Source organism: Erythrolamprus reginae, chromosome 2, assembly GCF_031021105.1.
Source record: "Erythrolamprus reginae isolate rEryReg1 chromosome 2, rEryReg1.hap1, whole genome shotgun sequence".
In the NCBI taxonomy this organism is placed as follows: Eukaryota; Metazoa; Chordata; class Lepidosauria; order Squamata; family Dipsadidae; genus Erythrolamprus; species Erythrolamprus reginae.
In genome coordinates, this window is record NC_091951.1 from 28406686 (window position 1) to 28425800 (window position 19115).

The window sequence follows — 19115 nt, forward strand, 5'->3', positions numbered from 1 at the left end:
TAGTAAAATATATCTAAGAAAGAATAGAAGAGAAGATATAGGAATAAAACATAATGAAAGAATATAAGAAGAGATATAGGAATAGAAGAAAGGTATAGATATAGGAGAGCAATAGGACAGGGGACGGAAGGCATTCTAGCGTGCTTGTATTGCTCCTTTGGTTTAGTTCCTAAAAAAGAAGCTCTTGGCCCAGTTGCAGTGACAAAGGGCAGACTAGAGCTTCCCATTCAATAGTTTAACTATTACAGCTTGAATCATTTGCCAAGGCAGGATTCCAGAGTTACCCTGCACCCATCTATTCAGACTAAAACAATCTTCACCAGCCAACAAAGGAGGTGCAATATACTTTCTTTGGTTTGCTTGGAGAAAGAGGGACAGTGCGTGAACTCTTGGGAGACCTGAAAGAAAGGGTATAGGATAACTTGTCAGGGACAAAAACTATTCCTGTGTTAGGTGGGAGTCGAATACAACTTGATGGCACAGAGGAAACCACGGAATCCATTAAAACATCTTGCAAACGGTAGAAAACAGGAGGGTGATTTTCAACCTTATGTCGCTAGATGGCGCTGTATAAGGAAGCAACACTCGCCCCCAGAAAGCAGTGAATAGAGTACAGCAGGGACATCGCTACTATTGACATTATAGCGGCGGGTGGGAGGCAGAGCTAGAACGAATTGAAATGATAGGACTTTAGATTGCTAGAGAGGACATGGAGGAAAGGAGATCAGAGGAACTTTCTCTTCCGGCTCACCCACGGGAGGTTAATTGCGTCGATGGAGCCTCTTGTGCTGTTTGAAGGGTGGAAGCGGCTCCCGGGAGGTGAGTGGAGGGCAGGTGGGAGGAGATGCCGGGAGCAAGTCGGGCTCTTTGGGTTCTTCCACGGCCTGAAAAATGCAAAGGTGCAAGGCAAAAGCATGTCGGCTAATATTGCATATTCCTTCTCTCCCCAAATGTTATCCTTTTACTGCATGATTTAAGTGATTTTTCTGCTGGGAAATTTGGGAGATTTAAAGAAATCTTCATATTCATTAAGTGTTGTATCACATGATTCTTGACAAATGTATATTTTATTTTATGTACGTTGAGAGCATATGCACCAAGACAAATTCCTTGTGTGTCCAATCACACTTGGCCAATAAAAATTCTATTCTATTCTATTCTATTCTATTCTATATATTTTTCCTATTTCTTAACCACCCACCTCCCTCACTCTTCACGAATTACTTCATTCCTTGTGGTTTTATTGGCATCTTGTTTTCCTGGCAAGCATGGGCAAAACGGATAGTGTCTACAAGTCTCTAAAACTGGATAAAAATAATTATATGAATCCACTTCTGGGACATTTTGCAGACTGAAATACACATACCAATTGTTTCCATAAGTAAACACCTAGGTGTGTATTTCTGTGTGAATAGGAACAGACATTCAGTGCATTCAAAAAGTATTCCGACTCCTTTCACTGTTGACCAATTCTACAATTGTTGAAATTCCTTTTTTCACACTGTTCTTCAACAATAATGACAAAGTGGAAACAGAATTTTGGAAATGTCTTTAAATGTATTAAAAATTTAAAAGCCTGAAGTATTACATCGGCATAAGTATTTAGATCCTTCACTCAGTACTTTGGCAGTCATTACAACCTCAAGTCTTTTTGGCTATGAGGTTATAAGCTTTGTGCACCAGGATAGGGGAATTTTCTGCCATTCTTCATTGGCATTTTCACGACTGACCACCGATGGTCGTCATCCAACCTGACGGCGACCATCGGTGGTCAGTCATTTTCCCTTCAAAGACGTTCAATAGTGTTCAAGTCAGGGCTTGGTCTAGGTCACTCTAGAACAGTGCTTCCCAACCTTGGCAACTTGAAGGTATTTGGACTTCAACTTCCAGAATTCCCCAGCCAGCAAATGCTGGCTGGGGAATTCTGGGAGTTGAAGTCCAGATATCTTCAAGTTGCCACGGTTGGGAAACACTGCTCTAGAACATTGTCTTGGCTGTGTGCTTCGGATTGTTGTCATCTTGAAAAGTGAATCTTCGGCCCAGTCTGCTTCACTGTTGAGAGAAAATTGGACAGATGATGAGAACATTGGGCAAGTGATGCCATCAGGCATGGGGGAACTGAGACATCTCCCCCAGCCTATATAATTTATGAATGGTATGTTTTTGTGTGTCTTATTTTTTTAAAATAAGGGGGTTTTAGAGACTTTTTAATATTAGATTTGTGATACATTGTTATTGTTGTGAGCCGCCCCAAGTCTGTGGAGAGGGGTGGCATACAAATCTAATAAGTAAGTAAGTAAGTGCCTGGTTTCCTCCAAATGTAGCATTTACCATAGAATTGAGGCCAAAGAGTTCAATCTTGGTTTGATCAAACTAGAAAATCTTGTACCTCAGAGTCCGAGAGTCCTTCAGGTACAATTCCAAGTGGATGTTTATGTGTTTTCCACTGAGGAGAGGCTTCTGCCTAGCTACTCTGCAATAATATTGGTTGATGGCAGCAGTGATTGTTGTCCTTCTGCAACTTTGCCCTATCTCCACAGATGACCTTTGGGTTTCAGCCAGAGTCACGACAACACATGAGTAGCTTAGGGATAAATCTATGAATGTCCTACAGTGGCCTAGCAAGAGCTCTGACTTGAACCCTATTGAACATTTATGGAGTGAACTTAAAAAGGCTGTCCACCTTTCGGTTGCCATCCAACCTGGCTGAGTTTGAGAGGACTCTCAAGGAAGAATGGCAGAAAATTCCCCAATCCAGATGTGCAAAGCTTCTTATGTCATACCCAAACAAACTTAGAAACATAGAAGTCTGACGGCAGAAAAAGACCTCATGGTCCATCTAGTCTGCCCTTATACTATTTTCTGTATTTTATCTTAGGATGGATATATGTTTATCCCAGGCATGTTTAAATTCAGTTACTGTGGATTTATCTACCACGTCTGCTGGAAGTTTGTTCCAAGGATCTACTACTCTTTCAGTAAAATAATATTTTCTCATGTTGCTTTTGATCTTTCCCCCAACTAACTTCAGATTGTGTCCCCTTGTTCTTGTGTTCACTTTCCTATTAAAAACACTTCCCTCCTGAACCTTATTTAACCCTTTAATATATTTAAATGTTTCTTGAGACTAATTGCTGCCAAAGGTGCTTTAACAAAGTACTGAGAGTATTAATTGAAGCATCTTAATAATTAGGCCAACGTGGGATTTCAGGTTTTTTTCTTTTTAATAAATTTACAGACATTTCTAAAATTTTGTTTTCACTTCATCATTATGAGTAAAGATTTATGCAAAAAATGAATTTTAACAATTGTGGAATAGGTCAACAGCGTAACAAAACTGATAGAAGTGAAGGGGATCAGAATGAATACTTTCTGAATTCACTGTGTGTGTTATTTACTCAAACCAGAAGGAGAATTTTCAGATTGAGTTGATATTTGGATATGCTACTTTCCACATGCAAAATGAATCATAGTGTTAGAGATCAAATTGGAATGTTGATGTTTGTTTTATCCGGATAGCATATGGGATGTTTCTGCTGCTTTCAGGCATCAAGCAGTCCTTTATGAATAATAATGAAACTAACTCATTAATATGAATCTTACAGACAAAGAGATTGCCAGGAAGAGCACAGTGGACAACAGAGAATGAAAAACAGCTTTAAAATTTAAAAGAAAGCATCAATCAAAATATTCCACTTTCACGAAAAGTGTAAAAAACTTTCTCCTTCTTCAGCTGATGAGAGACAACGGAGAGAATTACAAGAACAAAGCTTTCAGCTGGAGAAAAATGAGAATGCCTGGAACTCAAGGAAACACTACCTGAGAAATCAAGGTAGATAATTTCTCAGTAAAGAACACATGTAAGTCAGTGGGAAGAAAAAGATTCCATGGATAGCCAAAACTGGCAGGAATTAATGTAAGCCTTTGTGGAAGGAACGGTAGCTTGAATCAAAGAACCACCAAATAAGAGATCAGAAATTGTGCTGACCTCCTCAAGAATACCAGAATATCAGTGTTGGAAAATCCCCACCGATTGCCTAAATTGGGAAACACACAGGTTGCAGATTACATGTGATTGATGCATAAGTCGAACCACCCAGTGAAAACCCATACAGATGTTTCTACACATCAGAAGCTTTACTCACAACAGGTCTCGTGATTCATGGAAGGACCCATACCGAAAATTAACAGTATCAGGGCTCCTACTGTGACAAAAGATTTAGCATGCACGCCAATCTGGTGATACAGAAGAAGACTCACATTGGGAAGAAACCATATGAATGTCTATATTGTCAGAAAAGTTACATTAATAAATCTTACCTATTGAAACACCAGAGGACTCACACAGGAGAAAAACCATATGAGTGTCCGGATTGTGGGAAAAGGTTCAGCCACAGTTCCACCCTGGTGATACACAATAGGACTCACACAGGAGAAAAACCATATGAGTGTCCAGATTGTGGGAAAAGGTTCAGCCACAGTTCCACCCTGGTGATACACAATAGGACTCACACAGGAGAAAAACCATATGAGTGTCCGGATTGTGGAAAAAGTTTCTGTCGGAATTCCCAGCTGGTGGAACACCAGAGGACTCACACAGGGGAGAAACCATATGAGTGTCCAGATTGTGGGAAAAGGTTCAGTCAGAATTCCAACCTAGTGACACATCAGAGGAATCACACAGGAGAAAAACCATATGAGTGTCCGGATTGTGGGAAAAGTTTCTGTCGGAATTTCCAGCTTGTGGAACACCAGAGGACTCACACAGGAGAGAAACCATATGAGTGTCTGGATTGTGGGAAAAGGTTCAGTCAGAATGCCAACCTAGTTACACACCAGAAGAATCACACAGGAGAAAAACCATATGAGTGTCTGTATTGTGGGAAAAGTTTCTTGTGGAATTTCCAGCTGGTGGAACATCAGAGGACTCACACAGGAGAAAAACCGTATGAATGTCCCGATTGTGGGAAAAGGTTCAATCGGAATTCCTCCCTTATGGAACACCAGAGGACTCACACAGAAGAAAAACCATATAAATGTCCTGATTGTGGAAAAGATTTCCATCGAAATTCTGACTTGGTGAGACACAAAAGAACTCACACAGGAGAAAAACCATTTGAGTGTCTGGATTGTGGGAAAAAGTTCAGCCACAGTTCCACCCTGCTGATACACAATAGGACTCACACAGGAGAAAAACCATATGAGTGTCTGGATTGTGGGGAAAGTTTCTGTCGGAATTTCCAGCTGGTGGAACACCAGATGACACACACAGCAGAGAAACCATATAAATGTCCTGATTGTGGGAAAGATTTCCATAGACATTCTGAGTTGGTAAAACACAAAAGGATTCACATAGGGGAAAAACCATATGAGTGTCCGGATTGTGGGAAAAGATTCAATCGCAGTACCACCCTTGTGATCCACAATAGGATTCACACAGGAGAAAAACCATATGAGTGTCCAGATTGTGGGAAAAGGTTCAGTCACAGTTCCAGCCTGGTGATACACAAAAGGACTCACACAGGGGAAAAACCGTACGAGTGTCCAGATTGTGGGAAAGATTTCAGCAGTAGATCTAACCTTATAAATCATGTAAGATTACACATAGGCGAGTAACCATTCAAATACCCAGATTGTAGACAGAGTTTCACACACAATTCCTCCCTAGTGACAGAAGAAAATCTACACGAGGAAAAAAAATGATTTTTTTAGAGGAATCTGGAATTCCATTTCTTCTCCCTTACTGAAAGCCCAGCTAAGAAATTTGATAACTTGATTTCTTCTATGATTCTTCTTAGTCAAGCATGTCTTATTATTAAACATGAGGTGGGAGATGTGAGCTTCCTTAGTTTGGCCCAGTGTGGTCTTTCATGGAGTCAAGGGGAACTGCCATTGCTGGGCTACAAAAAGTGAGTTTGAATCTATTAGGTATGTTTGTTGCTGTTAGTTGTTTCCACATATAATACTGGGAAATATAAACTTGTATGTGTTTATTTTTATTTAGCTTGTATATGGAAGCCAGAAGTTTGATGACTGCACATGGTTTATAGCAATAAAACCTTAACACAGAAACTAATCCACCCCATATAGTGATTTCTGACAGCCTTAAAATGGGTGAGCAGTGTGGTCGGGCAGTAGGAAAAGCAAGTAGGATGCTTGGCTGTATAGCTAGAGGTATAACAAGCAGGAAGAAGGAGATTGTGATCCCCTTATATAGAGCGCTGGTGAGACCACATTTGGAGTACTGTGTTCAGTTCTGGAGACCTCACCTACAAAAAGATATTGACAAAATTGAACGGGTCCAAAGACGGGCTACAAGAATGGTGGAAGGTCTTAAGCATAAAACATATCAGGAAAGACTTAATGAACTCAATCTGTATAGTCTGGAGGACAGAAGGAAAAGGGGGGACATGATCGAAACATTTACATATGTTAAAGGGTTAAATAAGGTTCAGGAGGGAAGTGTTTTTAATAGGAAAATGAACACAAGAACAAGGGGACACAATCTGAAGTTAGTTGGGGGAAAGTTCAAAAGCAACGTGAGAAAATATTATTTCACTGAAAGAGTAGTAGATCCTTGGAACAAACTTCCAGCAGACATGGTTGGTAAATCCACAGTAACTGAATGTAAACATGCCTGGGATTAAAATATATCCATCCTAAGATAAAACACAGGAAATAGTATAAGGGCAGACTAGATGGACCATGAGGTCTTTTTCTGCCGTCAGTCTTCTATGTTTCTATGTTTCTATATATAGAAAATGGCAAGGCTCCATATTTAACATGTACTTGCCCTGCAAATACAGGGCATGTCTAGGAAGGTTGATGCTATTTGGATGGTCTAGGAATCCTCAAAACAGGATTCTTTCGTTTGTTCAATTTAGAAGTTAAAAGGGCCTCCAGAGATTACTAATTATGTTCATTTCTTGTGTTATTCTTTCTCACAACCTTCTGGAAAAGTGGGGGACATGCCAGGAGCCTCTCTTTCTCTGATGGGCACTCACCTCCCTCCGTCCCTCACCCAATGCAGAAAGAGCGGCTTCTAGCCGCAAAAACAATAGCAAGCAAGAGGCCTGTGTGCACACTTTGTGCGGGACTAGCTCGGCTCCTGTGGGCTTTGCCTATGGCAATTTAAAATGTGCTGATGCCCGCGAGATTTTTTTTTGCCACCATGGCCTTCAGAGGCTTCAATGAGGGATACGTTCAGGGGTTGGGCTGCTGCCCGGACAGGAGGGAACACAGTGGGGTAGCAAAAATGGAGTTCCACCCTAGAGCACCCAATTTGCACTGAAAGTCGAAAGAAAATGCATAAGCGATGCCCACAGTGTGGTAGTAAAAATTTTGGGAGCCCTTCACTGGGTGCGTGATACATGTTGGGGGAGGGGGGTTGGCCATGTATCTGTATGGGGAGGATATTGCATTATAAATGTGGGCAGGCAAATGTAAAGTGACCAGATTTTAACATTGGTAAAGAGAGACATCATTGACTGGGGATGGGTGGGGGGTGTTTTTCCGTGATTAAACATTTGGTCTATATGGAGCAAAAAAATAAACCTTTCTTTTTCTCTCTCTTTCTCCCTCCCTTTCTCTCTCCCTCTTTCTTTCCCTCTCTTCCTTCCTCTCTTTCTCTCTCCATCCCTCTTTCTTTCTCTCTTACTTCCTCTCTTTTTCTTTCTTCCTCCCTTCCCACCTCTCTCTCTCTTCCTCCCTCCCTTTCTATTTCTCTTTCTCTCTCCCTTCCTCTCTTTCCTCTCTTTCTCTCTATCTCCCTACCTTTTTCTCTATTCCCCCCCCCCGCCCCCCCCATTATTTCCTTTGGTTTAGTTGGAGAAAGAGGGATAGTGAGTGAACTCTTGGGAGACCTGAAAGAAAAAGTCTAGGATAGATTGTCAGGGACGAAAGTTATTCCTGTACTCGGTGGGAGTCGAATACGATTTGATGGCACGGAAGGAAACACAGAGTCTATGAAAACCTCTCGCAAATACAAACATAGAGGTAGGACGAGGGGGGTGATTTTCAATTGTATGTCACTAGATGGCGCTGTAGAAAGAAGCAACACTCGCCCTCAGAAAGCAGCGAATAGAGTACAAGCAGCGAAATCGCTACATACCGGAGGGAGAGGCCGCGTTAGAACGAATTGAAATGATAGAGCTTCAGATTACTAGAGAAGTCGTGGAGGAAAGATCAGAGGAACATCCGCTTCCGGCTCACTCTTGGGAGGATGATGGCGTTGGCGGATCTGCTTGTGGCGCTTGAAAAGTGGAAGCGACTCCTGGGAGGTGAGTGGAGGGCAGGTGGAAGGAGAAGCCGGGAGCTAGTCGGGCCCTTTGGGTTCCTCCATGGCGTAGAAGCAGCGAAGGAACAGGGCTGAAACATGTCGGCTGCTGCTGCTGCATATTCTTTCCCCAAATGATGCTGCGGCCAATTATCTGCGGGGATGCCGTCTACCCCATTGTGAAGCACGCTAAATTTAAGTTTGTTGCGGAAAGTGCTGCGAGAGGAGTGAGCAGGCCATGGAGGTGCCAACGGCAGCAGCAGCAGCATCGGAGAAAAACGGCCGGGCTAGTGTCTCAGGGCGGAGAGGAAGTCGCACGTCTGCCTGAACGACCGAAGTGCACAAAGCACCAACAAGGGCTGGAAGAAACGCTCGCAAGACCCAGCAAGAGATGAAACAAAGCTCCCACTTTGAAATATGGAGTAGGACTCCATCTCTTGCTCTTACTTTCTGAAGCCAGGCGTGGAGTGACTGGGATGGGAGGGCAAGGGGCTGGGTCAGCCACTGATGGCTTCAGCCAAGGGAGCCATAACAGGAGGACGAAAGACCTGTGATTTGCTGACACAAATTGCTTTGGCCCACTTGCGCCACTGCCCCTTCTATTCTTCAACAGCAACATTACCGCAGGGCTGCACTACTCATTGCACCACCTGCAAAGTTGCACATTGCATGTACCTACCCCTACGGTGGAGATTTCCAGCCCTGGCGTAAACTGCCTGGCCGGTCCCATATCCCAGAGCTCCAGTCACAGGACTGGCCCATTGGTCATCCCAGGCCAGCCCCTCCACCTGGGTGCACTGTGGACCACCAAAACCTCTTGTGCCCTACCAGTGTGGTGATAGCATTTTGTCTGTTAGTATAACACCCACAATTTCTAAAATTAGATCAAAAAATTTGAGTCAGTGCACTTGTGATTCATAATTGTTTACATAAGTTAATTCTTAGGGGTATCTTTCTCTGAAAATAGGAACAGAAATTCAGTGCAATCAGAAAGTATTCCGACTTCCTTCTGTTTTATCATTTTTGTTACACTGTTGACCAATTCTACAGTTGTTGAAATTCATTTTTCCTCATTCATCTACATTAATAATGCAAAGTTGAAAAAGAATTTTAGAAATGTCTGTAAATGTATCAAAAACTGGGGGGGGGGGACCCTGAAGTATCACATTGGCATAAGTATTCAGATCCTTCACTCATTACTTTGTTGAAGTATATTTGGAAGTGATTACACCTCAAGTCTTTTTGGCTATGAGGATTAAGCTTTGTGCATCTGGATTGGGGAATTTTCTGCCATTCTTCCTTGAAAGTCCTCTCTAGCTAAGTCACGTTAATCGGGCAGCCATTTTCAGGTCTCTTCAGAGATGTTCAATAGTGTTCAAGTCAGGGCTTGGTCTAGGCCACTCTAAGACATTCAAAGTTGTCCCTAAGCCACTCTTGTGATGTCTTGGCTGTGTGCTTTGGATTGTTGTCATTTTGGAAAGGGAATCTTCCACCCAGTGTGCTTCACTGTTGGGATGACATTGGGCAGGTGATGAGAAGTGCCTAGTTTCCTCCAAATGTAGAATTTACCATAGAATTGGGGCCAAAGGTTTCAATCTTGGTTTCATCAGACTAGAAATTCTTGTTCCACAATGTCCGAGAGTCCTTCAGGTTCAATTCTAAGTGGGGTTTTATGTGTTTTCCACCGAGGTGAGCCTTATGCCTAGCTAATCTGCAATAATATTGGTTGAGGGCTGCAGTGATTGTTGTCCTATCCCTATAGATGATTTTTGGGTTTCAGCCAGAGCTGTGACAACACATGAGTCGCTTGGGGACAAATTTATGAATGTCCTACAGTGGCCTAGCAAGAGCCCTGACATGAATAGTATTGAACATTTCTGGAGGGACCTGAAAATGAATTGCCACCTATGGTTGCCCTCCAACCTGACTGAGTTTGTGAGAGGACTTGCAAGCTTTTGATAAAGTTAACCATGATTATTTGTTTCAGTTGTGTTAGGATTTAAATATGGGAGATAATTTTTGTCAAATTATAAGAGCAATTTATAAGGATAATACGGCTTATATAAAGGTAAACGGAAACAGAACAGAGAAGGTTAAAATTCAAAATGGAACTAAGCAGGGCTGTCCACTATCCCCAATGCTATTTGCATTGGCAATTGAGGTCTTAGCAAATAAAATTAGAAACGATAAAGGAGTGGAGAGGTTACCAAATAGGAAAACTTGAATTAAAATTAAATCTTTTTGCAGATGATGCTATAGTATTGACTGAAACCCCAATTGAAATGATGAAAAGAATAATGGTTTTACTTCAGGAATTTAAAGATCAATTGGGTCTTTGAGTTAATATAGAGAAATCAGAGATAATTTGTTTAAATACAGATCCTAAAGAGCAAATTGAGATACGAAAAGTTTCAGGATTGAAATTAGGATGTAAAAAAATGAAATATTTAGGAGTTTGGTTATTTAAAAATCCTAATAAAATTGCGATGGTTAATTATAAGTCAATATGGAAGAGAATTCAAAAGCAGATAAAAAACTGGAAGAAAAAAAGGTTGAGAAGAATGGCAAAGATTAGAGCTCTTAAAATGATGATTATTCCAAAATGATGTACTTATTTCAGGTCTTGCCAGGGCAAAATTGAGGGAATGGGATAGCAAATTAAATTTTTGGATTGAAGGAAATAAAAGTCCTAGAATAAGGAAAAGGGGCAAAGAAACTTGAAGCTAATTGCTGCCAAAAGTGCTTTAACAAAGTACTGAGAGTACTGAGTAAATCATCTGAATAATTAGGCCAATGTGGTATTTCAGGAGGGTTTTTTTTTCATTTTAATAAATTTTCATACATTTCTGTTTTCACTTTATCATTATGAGTAGAGATTTATGAGAAAAATGAATTTTAACAATTGTGGAATAGTTCAACAGCGTAACAAAACTGATAGAAGTAAAGGGGATCGGAATATTTTGTATACTTTTTGAATTCACTGTAAATGTTATTTACTCAAGCCAAAAGGAGAATTTTCAGATTGAGTTGATACTAGGATGTGCTACTTTCTACATGCCAAATGAATCATAATGTTAGAGATCAAATTAGAATTTTGATATTTGTTTTATCCTGATAATATATAGGATATTTCTGCTGCTTTTAGAGTAACTAACTAATGAAACTAACTCATTAATATGTACCTTACAGACAAAGAGAATGCCAGGAAGAAAACAGTGGACAACAGAAAATGAGAAACAGCTTTAAAATTTAAAACAAACCATCAATTAAAATCTTCCACTTCCACTGCAAATTGTAAACACTTTTCTCCTTCTTCATCTGATGAGAGATAATGGAGAGAATTACAACAACAAAGCTTTCAGCTGAAAAAAATGAGAGTGCCTGGAAGTCAAGGAAACAATACATGAGAAGTCAAGGAAGATAATTTCTCAGTAAAGAACACATCTAAGAGAGTGGCAAGAAAAAGATTACGTGGACAGCCAAAATCTGTTTATCCCAGGCATGTTTAAATTCCGTTACTGTGGATTTACCAACCACGTCTGCGGGAGGTTTGTTCTAAGGATCTTCTACTCTTTCAGTAAAATAATATTTTCTCACGTTGCTTCTGATCTTTCCCCCAACTAACTTCAGATTGTGTCCCCTTGTTCCTGTGTTCACTTTCCTATTAAAAACACTTCCCTCCTGAACCTTATTTAACCCTTTAAGATATTTAAATGTTTTGATCATGTCCCCCCTTTCCCTTCCATCCTCCAGACTATACAGATTGAGTTCATTAAGTCTTTCCTGATAAGTTGTATGCTTAAGACCTTCCACCATTTTTGTAGCCCCTCTTTGGACCCGTTCAATTTTATCAATATCTTTTTGTAGGTGAGGTCTCCAGAACTGAACACAGTATTCCAAATGTGGTCTCACCAGCGCTCTATACCATCCTGTAAAAGCCCATACAGATGTTTGTGTTGCATAAGAAGCTTTACTTAGAAGAAGTCTTATGATTCTTGGAAGGACCCATACCAAAGAGAAATTTTACCAGTACACCCATTTTGACAAAAAAATTAGCATGCACACCAGTCTGGTGATACAGAAGGGCACTTACACAGGAGACAAACCGTATGAGTGTATGGATTGTGGGAAACGTTTCTGTCGCAATTCCCACCTGGTGGCACACCAGAGGACTCACACTGGAGAAAAACCATTTGAGTGTCCGGATTGTGGGAACAGTTTCAGTAATAATTCAACTCTTGTGACACACCAGAGGACTCACACAGGAGAGAAACCATATGAATGTCCGGATTGCGGGAAAGGTTTCCGTCGGAATTCCGATCTGGTGAAACACCAGAGGACTCACACTGGGGAAAAACCATATGAGTGTCTGTATTGTGGGAAAAGTTTCAGTAATAATTGGACCTTGGTGACACACCAGAGGATTCACACAGGAGAGAAACCATATGAGTGTTCAGATTGTGGGAAATGTTTCTATCAGAATTCCAACCTAATTACGCACCAGAGGACTCACACTGGAGAAAAACCATATCAGTGTTTGGATTGTGGGAAAAGTTTTTGTCGGAATGTACAGCTGGTGGAACACCAGAGGACTCACACAGGAGAGAAACCATATGAGTGTCTGGATTGTGGGAAAAGTTTCTGTAGGAATTCCGACCTGGTGAAACACCAGAGGACTCACACAGGAGAAAAACCATTTGAGTGTTTGTATTGTGGGAAAAGTTTCAGTCAGAATTCTGCCCTGGTGACACACCAGAGGACTCACACAGGAGAGAAACCATATGAGTGTTCAGATTGTGGGAAAAGTTTCTGTCAGAATTCCAACCTAATTACGCACCGGAGGACTCATACTGGAGAGAAACCATATGAGTGTTCGGATTGTGGGAAAAGTTTCTGTCGGAATATACAGCTGGTGGAACACCAGCGGACCCACACAGGAGAGAAACCATATAAATGTCTTCATTGCGAAAAAGATTTCCATAGACATTCCGAGTTGGTGAAACACAAGAGGGTTCACACAGGGGAAAAACCATTTGAATGTCTGAATTGTGGGAAAACTTTCAGTCACAGTTCTACCCTGGCGATACACAAGCGGACTCACACCGGAGAAAAACCATTTGGATGTCTGGATTGCGGGAAAAGGTTCAGTTGCAGTTCCACCCTGGTGATACACAAGAGATGTCACACTGGAGAAAAACCATACGAGTGTCCAGATTGTGGGAAAGATTTCAATAGTAGGTCTAACCTCATAACTCATGTAAGGTTACACATAGCAGAGTAACCATTCTGGCCGCTCCGAGTCTTCGGAGAGGGGTGGCATACAAATGTAATAAATAAATAAATAAATATTAGTCAGAATATTAATAAATAAATTATTAATTAATCATTAATTATATTATTAATCATTAATATTAATTAATCATTAATTAATTATAATATATTATTATTATCCAAATGCCCTGATTGTAGACAGTGTTTCGCACCAAATTCCTCCCTTATGATAGAAGAAATTCCATGAGGAAAAAAAATTTATTTTTTTTAAAGAGGAATGTTGAATTTGTTTCTTGTCTCTTACGGAAAGCCCAGCTGAGAAACCTGATTTCTTACATGATTCTTCTTAGTCAAGCATGTCTTTTTATTAACCACGAGGGAGGAGATCTGAGTTTCCTCAGTTTGGTCCTGTGTGGTCTTTCACAGAGTCAAGGGGAACTGCCATTGCTGGGCCAGAAAAAGCAAGTTTCAGTCTCTATTAGGTATGTTTGTGGCCGTCAATTATTTCTATATATAATACTGGAGAATATAAACTTGTATGTGTTTATTTTTATTTAGCATGTATATGGCAGCCGAAAGTATGATGACTGCACATGGTTTATAGCAGGGGTCCCCAAACTTTTTACACAAGAGGCCAGTTCACTGTCCCTCAGACTGTTGGAGGGCCGGACTATTAAAAAAACCTATGAACAAATCCCTATGCACACTGCACAAATCTTATTTAAAGTAAAAAACAAAATGGGAAGAAATACAATATTTAAAATAAAGAAGTAATTAAATAATTAAGTAATAAAGTAATTTATACTTCTTTATTAACAAGTAAATTTAAACTTAAATCAACAAACTCCCTCCATTTCTCCTTCCTTCCTTCCCTCCTTCCTCTCCATTTCTCTCTTCCTTCTCTCTTTTCTTCCTTCTCTCTCATTTGTTTCATTTTCCTCTCCCTCGTTTTCTCTCCATCCTTTTCTCATTTTTCTCTTTTCTCTCTCTCACTCTTTCCATCTATCCCCCTTTCTCTCTTCCTCTCTATTTCTCCCTCTTTCTCTCTCTCTTTCTTTCTCTGTCCCTCTCTCTTTTTCTCTCTTTCTTTCTTTCTCTCACTCATTCTCTTTCTCTCTCTCCCTCTCTCTCTATCTTGCTCCTATCCTCCCTGCCCCTTGCCTCTGTACCGCCTCCTCGCTCAGCAGCAGACCGCGGTGAGTGGACAGGAGATTCGGGAGCTTATAATATCTATTGATAAAATTTCGTGGGCTGCCGCGGGCCGGATAAATTGCCTCAGCGGGCCGCATCCGGCCCCCGGGCCGTAGTTTGGGGACCGCTGGTTTATAGCAATAAAACCTTAATACAGAAACTAATCCACCCCATATATATAGTAAATGGCAAAATGCAAAGGCTCCACATTCAATACCCTGTTTTCCCCGAAAATAAGTCACCCCTGAAAGTAAGACGTAGGAGACGTTTCGTTTATCAGCATTCCCGAAGAGAACATATATAACACTGCTGTCCATAGAGCTGGGGTGGTGCAGCAGGTAGAGTGTTGTACTGCAGGCCACTGAAGCTAACTTTAGATCTGTAGGTCAGCAGTTCAAATTTCATCACCGGCTCAAGGTTGACTCAGCCTTCCATCCTTCCGAGGTGGGTAAAATGAGGACCCGGATTGTGGGGGCAAGAGGCTGGCTCAGTTAAAAAGTGCTATCGCTAGCATGTTGTAAGCCGCCCTGAGTCTAAGGAGAAGGGCAGCAAAAAAATCAATCAATCAAACAAACAAATAAATAAATAAAGGTTTGGTTGCTGAATACACTGGCTGAGGATTTTACTTATATTTTTGGAATACAGTGGTACCTCGAGATACGAGTTTAATTCGTTCCGGACCTGGGCTCTTAAGTCGAGCAGCTCTTATCTCGAACGACTTTTCCCCATAGGAATTAATGTAAATAATTTTAATTGGTTCCAGCCCTCAAAAAACTCACAAAGTTAGTCTAAATTATGCAGAAAGACATGTTTTTAATGAAGAAATGTACATGTACATATAAATGAATAATGAAGTTTCTTTCACTTAACTTGTAAACTTTCTTAAACTTTTAAATTTACATATGTTCAACTTCTCTGCCACCCAATCCTGTAGGACAGAGGTCCCCAACCCTTTTTGCACCAGGGACCGGCTTTAAGCGATCAAGAGAGGAATGGGTGAATGAATGGACGGAGGGTGGGAAGGAAGGAAGGAAAGAGGGAAGGGACAGGAACAGAGGAAGGAAGCAAGGAAACTTATGAAAGGGGAGAGTAAGAGGAATGAGTGAAGGGAGGGAGGGAGGGAGGGAAGAAGGTGGGAAGGAGAAAGAAAAGAAATAGAGGAAGGGAAGGTAAAAGAGAAAGTAAAAGAGCAAGCAAGCAAGAAAGAAAGAAAGAAAGAAAGGGGGAAGGGACAGGAACAGAGGAAGGAAGCAAGGAAACTTATGAAAGGGGAGAGTAAGAGAGGAATGAGTGAAGGGAGGGAGGGAGGGAAGAAGGTGGGAAGGAGAAAGAAAAGAAGAAATAGAGGAAGGGAAGGTAAAAGAGAGAAAGAAAAAGAGCAAGAAAGAAAGCAAGCAAGAAAGAAAGAAAGGGGGAAGGGACAGGAACAGAGGAAGGAAGCAAGGAAACTTATGAAAGGGGAGAGTAAGAGATGAATGAGTGAAGGGAAGGAGGGAGGGAAGAAGGTGGGAAGGAGAAAGAAAAAAAGAAATAGAAGGGAAGGTAAAAGAGAGAAAGAAAAAGAGCAAGAAAGAAAGCTGCAAGCACCCCCCCGAGCACCCAGGCCGGCTGCAACCTTTTAAAACACGCGCGCCGCTTCGCAGCTGTCTCCTGAAGCCGAACGCGGAAGTTAGCGTTTGGCTTCAGGAGACAGCTCCTTGGCGCTTGTATCTCGAATTTGGGCTTGTAAGTAGAACAAAAATATCTCTCCCCTCCCAGCTCTTATCTCGAGTTGCTCTTAAGTAGAGCAGCTCTTATGTCGGGGTTCCACTGTATGCTGTATACTATATATGATATTATATACAGTATATTATATTTTTGGAAATAATTTTTCTTCTTTTTCCATTGTCTTTTTCATATACAGTAATCCCTTGCTACTTCGCGGTTCATGTTTTGCAGATTCCCTACTTCACAGATTTTAATAAATTAATAAATTGCATCCCAAAACACTGCATCAATCAGATTTAACACATATCCAATACACATCCAACATGCAGCTTGGATGGGTTTTTTCTGCAGCAGGATTCAGGATACAATTCATTGAAAAAAATAAGACATCCCCTGAAAATAAGACATAGCACATCTACGGAGAGGGGCGGCATACAAATCTGATTAATAAATAAATATAAGATGCTGTCTTATTTTCGGGGAAACACAGTATGTACTTGGCCTGCAAATACAGTACAGGGCACGTCTAGGAAGGTTGATGCCATTCCTATGGTCTAGGAATCCCCAAAACACGATTCTTGCTTTTGTTCATTTTAGACGTTAAAAGGGCCTACAGAGATGACTAATTATGTTCAATTTTTGTGTTATGCTTTCTCAAAACCTTCTGAGAAAGTGGGGGACATGCCAGGAGCCTCTCTTTCTATGGCAGGCACTCTTTTAGCTAGGAGAGCCAAAGCAAACAAGAGGTAGGTGTGCGTACATCCCGTGGGACTAGCTCGCCTTATGTGGGCTCTGCCTACATCACTTTGAAACATGCTTCTGCCGGTTAAGAATAGAGGCGAGCATCGATCGCTTCATCGCTGGCAGGAGCAGTTTTGAAAATGTTGCCAAAGGCAGCCCAGCCCTGCAGAGCCAGTCTAATGGAGGGTGCTCATATCCACCTCTCTCTCTCTCTGTCTCTCTCTTTTGCTTCTGGACAAAAGAGCGCCTCCTGCAGGAAGACCTGCTCCCGGCCAGGAGAGTGACTGGAAGTCTCTTAAGCTCTGCCTCCTTGCCACCCACCACCCGTTTGCGTCTGCTGCCGCCTCCTTCACTCGCCTTCCACTGCCCCTTCACCTTTGCGGCTGCCCCTTTGGCTGTGCCTGTTGCCTCCACTGCCTCCCTCCCTCGCCCAATTTATTTATTTATGTATGTATGTATGTATGTATTTATGTATGTATGTATGTATTTATATATGTATGTATTTATTCATTCATTCATTCATTCATTCATTCATTCATTCATTTATTGGATTTGTATGCCGCCCCTCACCGGAGATTCGGGGCAGCTAACATCAATAATAAAACAGCATATAATAATAATCCAACACTAAAAACAGTTAAAAAACCCATTATTATAAAAACCAAACATACATACAGACATACCATGCATAAAATTGTAAAGGCCTAGGGGAAAGAGTATCTCAATTCCCCATGCCTGGCGGCAGAGGTGGGTTTTAAGCAGCTTACGAAAGGCAAGGAGGGTGGGGGCAATTCTAATCTCTGGGGGGGAGTTGGTTCCAGAGGGCCGGGGCCGCCACAGAGAAGGCTCTTCCCCTGGGTCCCACCAAGCGACATTGTTCAGTTGACGTGACCCAGAGAAGACCCACTCTGTGGGACCTAACTGGTCGCTGGGATTCGTGCAGCAGAAGGCGGTCCCTGAGATAATCTGGTCCGGTGCCATGAAGGGCTTTATAGGTCATAACCAATGCAGAAAGAGCATCGCATAGCTGCGAAAGCAATGGCAAACGAGAAGCGGTGTGCACTCGCCGCGTGGGACTAGCCCAGTTCCTCTGGCCTCTGCCCTCTGCCTTCGGCAATTTAAAATGCACTTCTGCCTGCGAGAAAGAGGAGGCGAACATCGAACCCTGCATCTGCGCAGGCAGGAGCATGTCTTCAAATGCTGCCACAGGCAGCCTAGAGCAGCCAAGCTAGTCCTGTGTGTGCGCGTATAGCCGCCTCTCGATTGCTCTCTTGTGCATGTGCAGGGCAAGGGGGAGAATCAAGACAGACAGAAGCTGCCAGGTAAAGCGAGACTATAATCGAGGGAATCCTCTCCTGCAACAGCTGAAGTTTGGCGGAAATAAAGAAAGAGTTCTGCTGCTTCTGCTTTGGGCTACAAGGAAAGAAAGCAGCGGAAGTCTTTCTTTGCCCCAAACTCCAGCTTTTCGGCTTCCAAATCCAGCCAGGGCAGCGGCCGCTCTGGGTGAGTACTCTATCCAGTGGCTTCTGCCTATCCCCATTCTCTCCTTTGCCATGACTGGTGTCTCGCGGTGGGGAGGCCCGCGAGGCGCTTGTCCTAACTGGACTTGTAGCTTCATCACATTCCTCAGTGTTGTGTCCAGGGAAGAAAGCCCATTGTACCAGTAAAAGAAAACTTGTGAGTTCAAAAAGTTTGATTGAAGTCGCTAGAAGTTCTTTTACCAGAACAATGGGCTGTCTTTCCTAGACACAATGCTGAGGAACACAACAGAGCTACAAGTCCCAGTTGGGATACATGTCTCGGTGGGGTGCAATTCGGAAGTGACAGGTGAGATGCCCATCCTGCACCCACCCACCCAAAATAAGTCGTCCCTGATAATAAGGCCAGGGGCATTTTGGGTGTGGGTGTGTGTCAAAATATAAGCCCCTGT

General features: G+C 42.0%; 1 protein-coding gene across 2 annotated transcripts in view; it reads left to right on the forward strand.

The window, feature by feature from the left end:
* The first annotated feature begins 8204 nt into the window (after window positions 1-8204).
* LOC139163077 (zinc finger protein 850-like) overlaps window positions 8205-19115 on the forward strand; it is a 249510-nt gene continuing 238599 nt past the window's right edge. The window contains exons 1-3 of one of the 2 annotated variants that reach the window (XM_070744020.1): window positions 8205-8279; window positions 11465-11823; window positions 12143-13417. In XM_070744020.1, coding sequence (XP_070600121.1) covers window positions 12264-13417 — 1154 coding nt within the window. In that variant the 5' untranslated portion in view covers window positions 8205-8279; window positions 11465-11823; window positions 12143-12263. The remainder of the gene's footprint in view (window positions 8280-11464; window positions 11824-12142; window positions 13418-19115) is intronic. The other variant, XR_011558404.1, reaches the window with a different exon arrangement.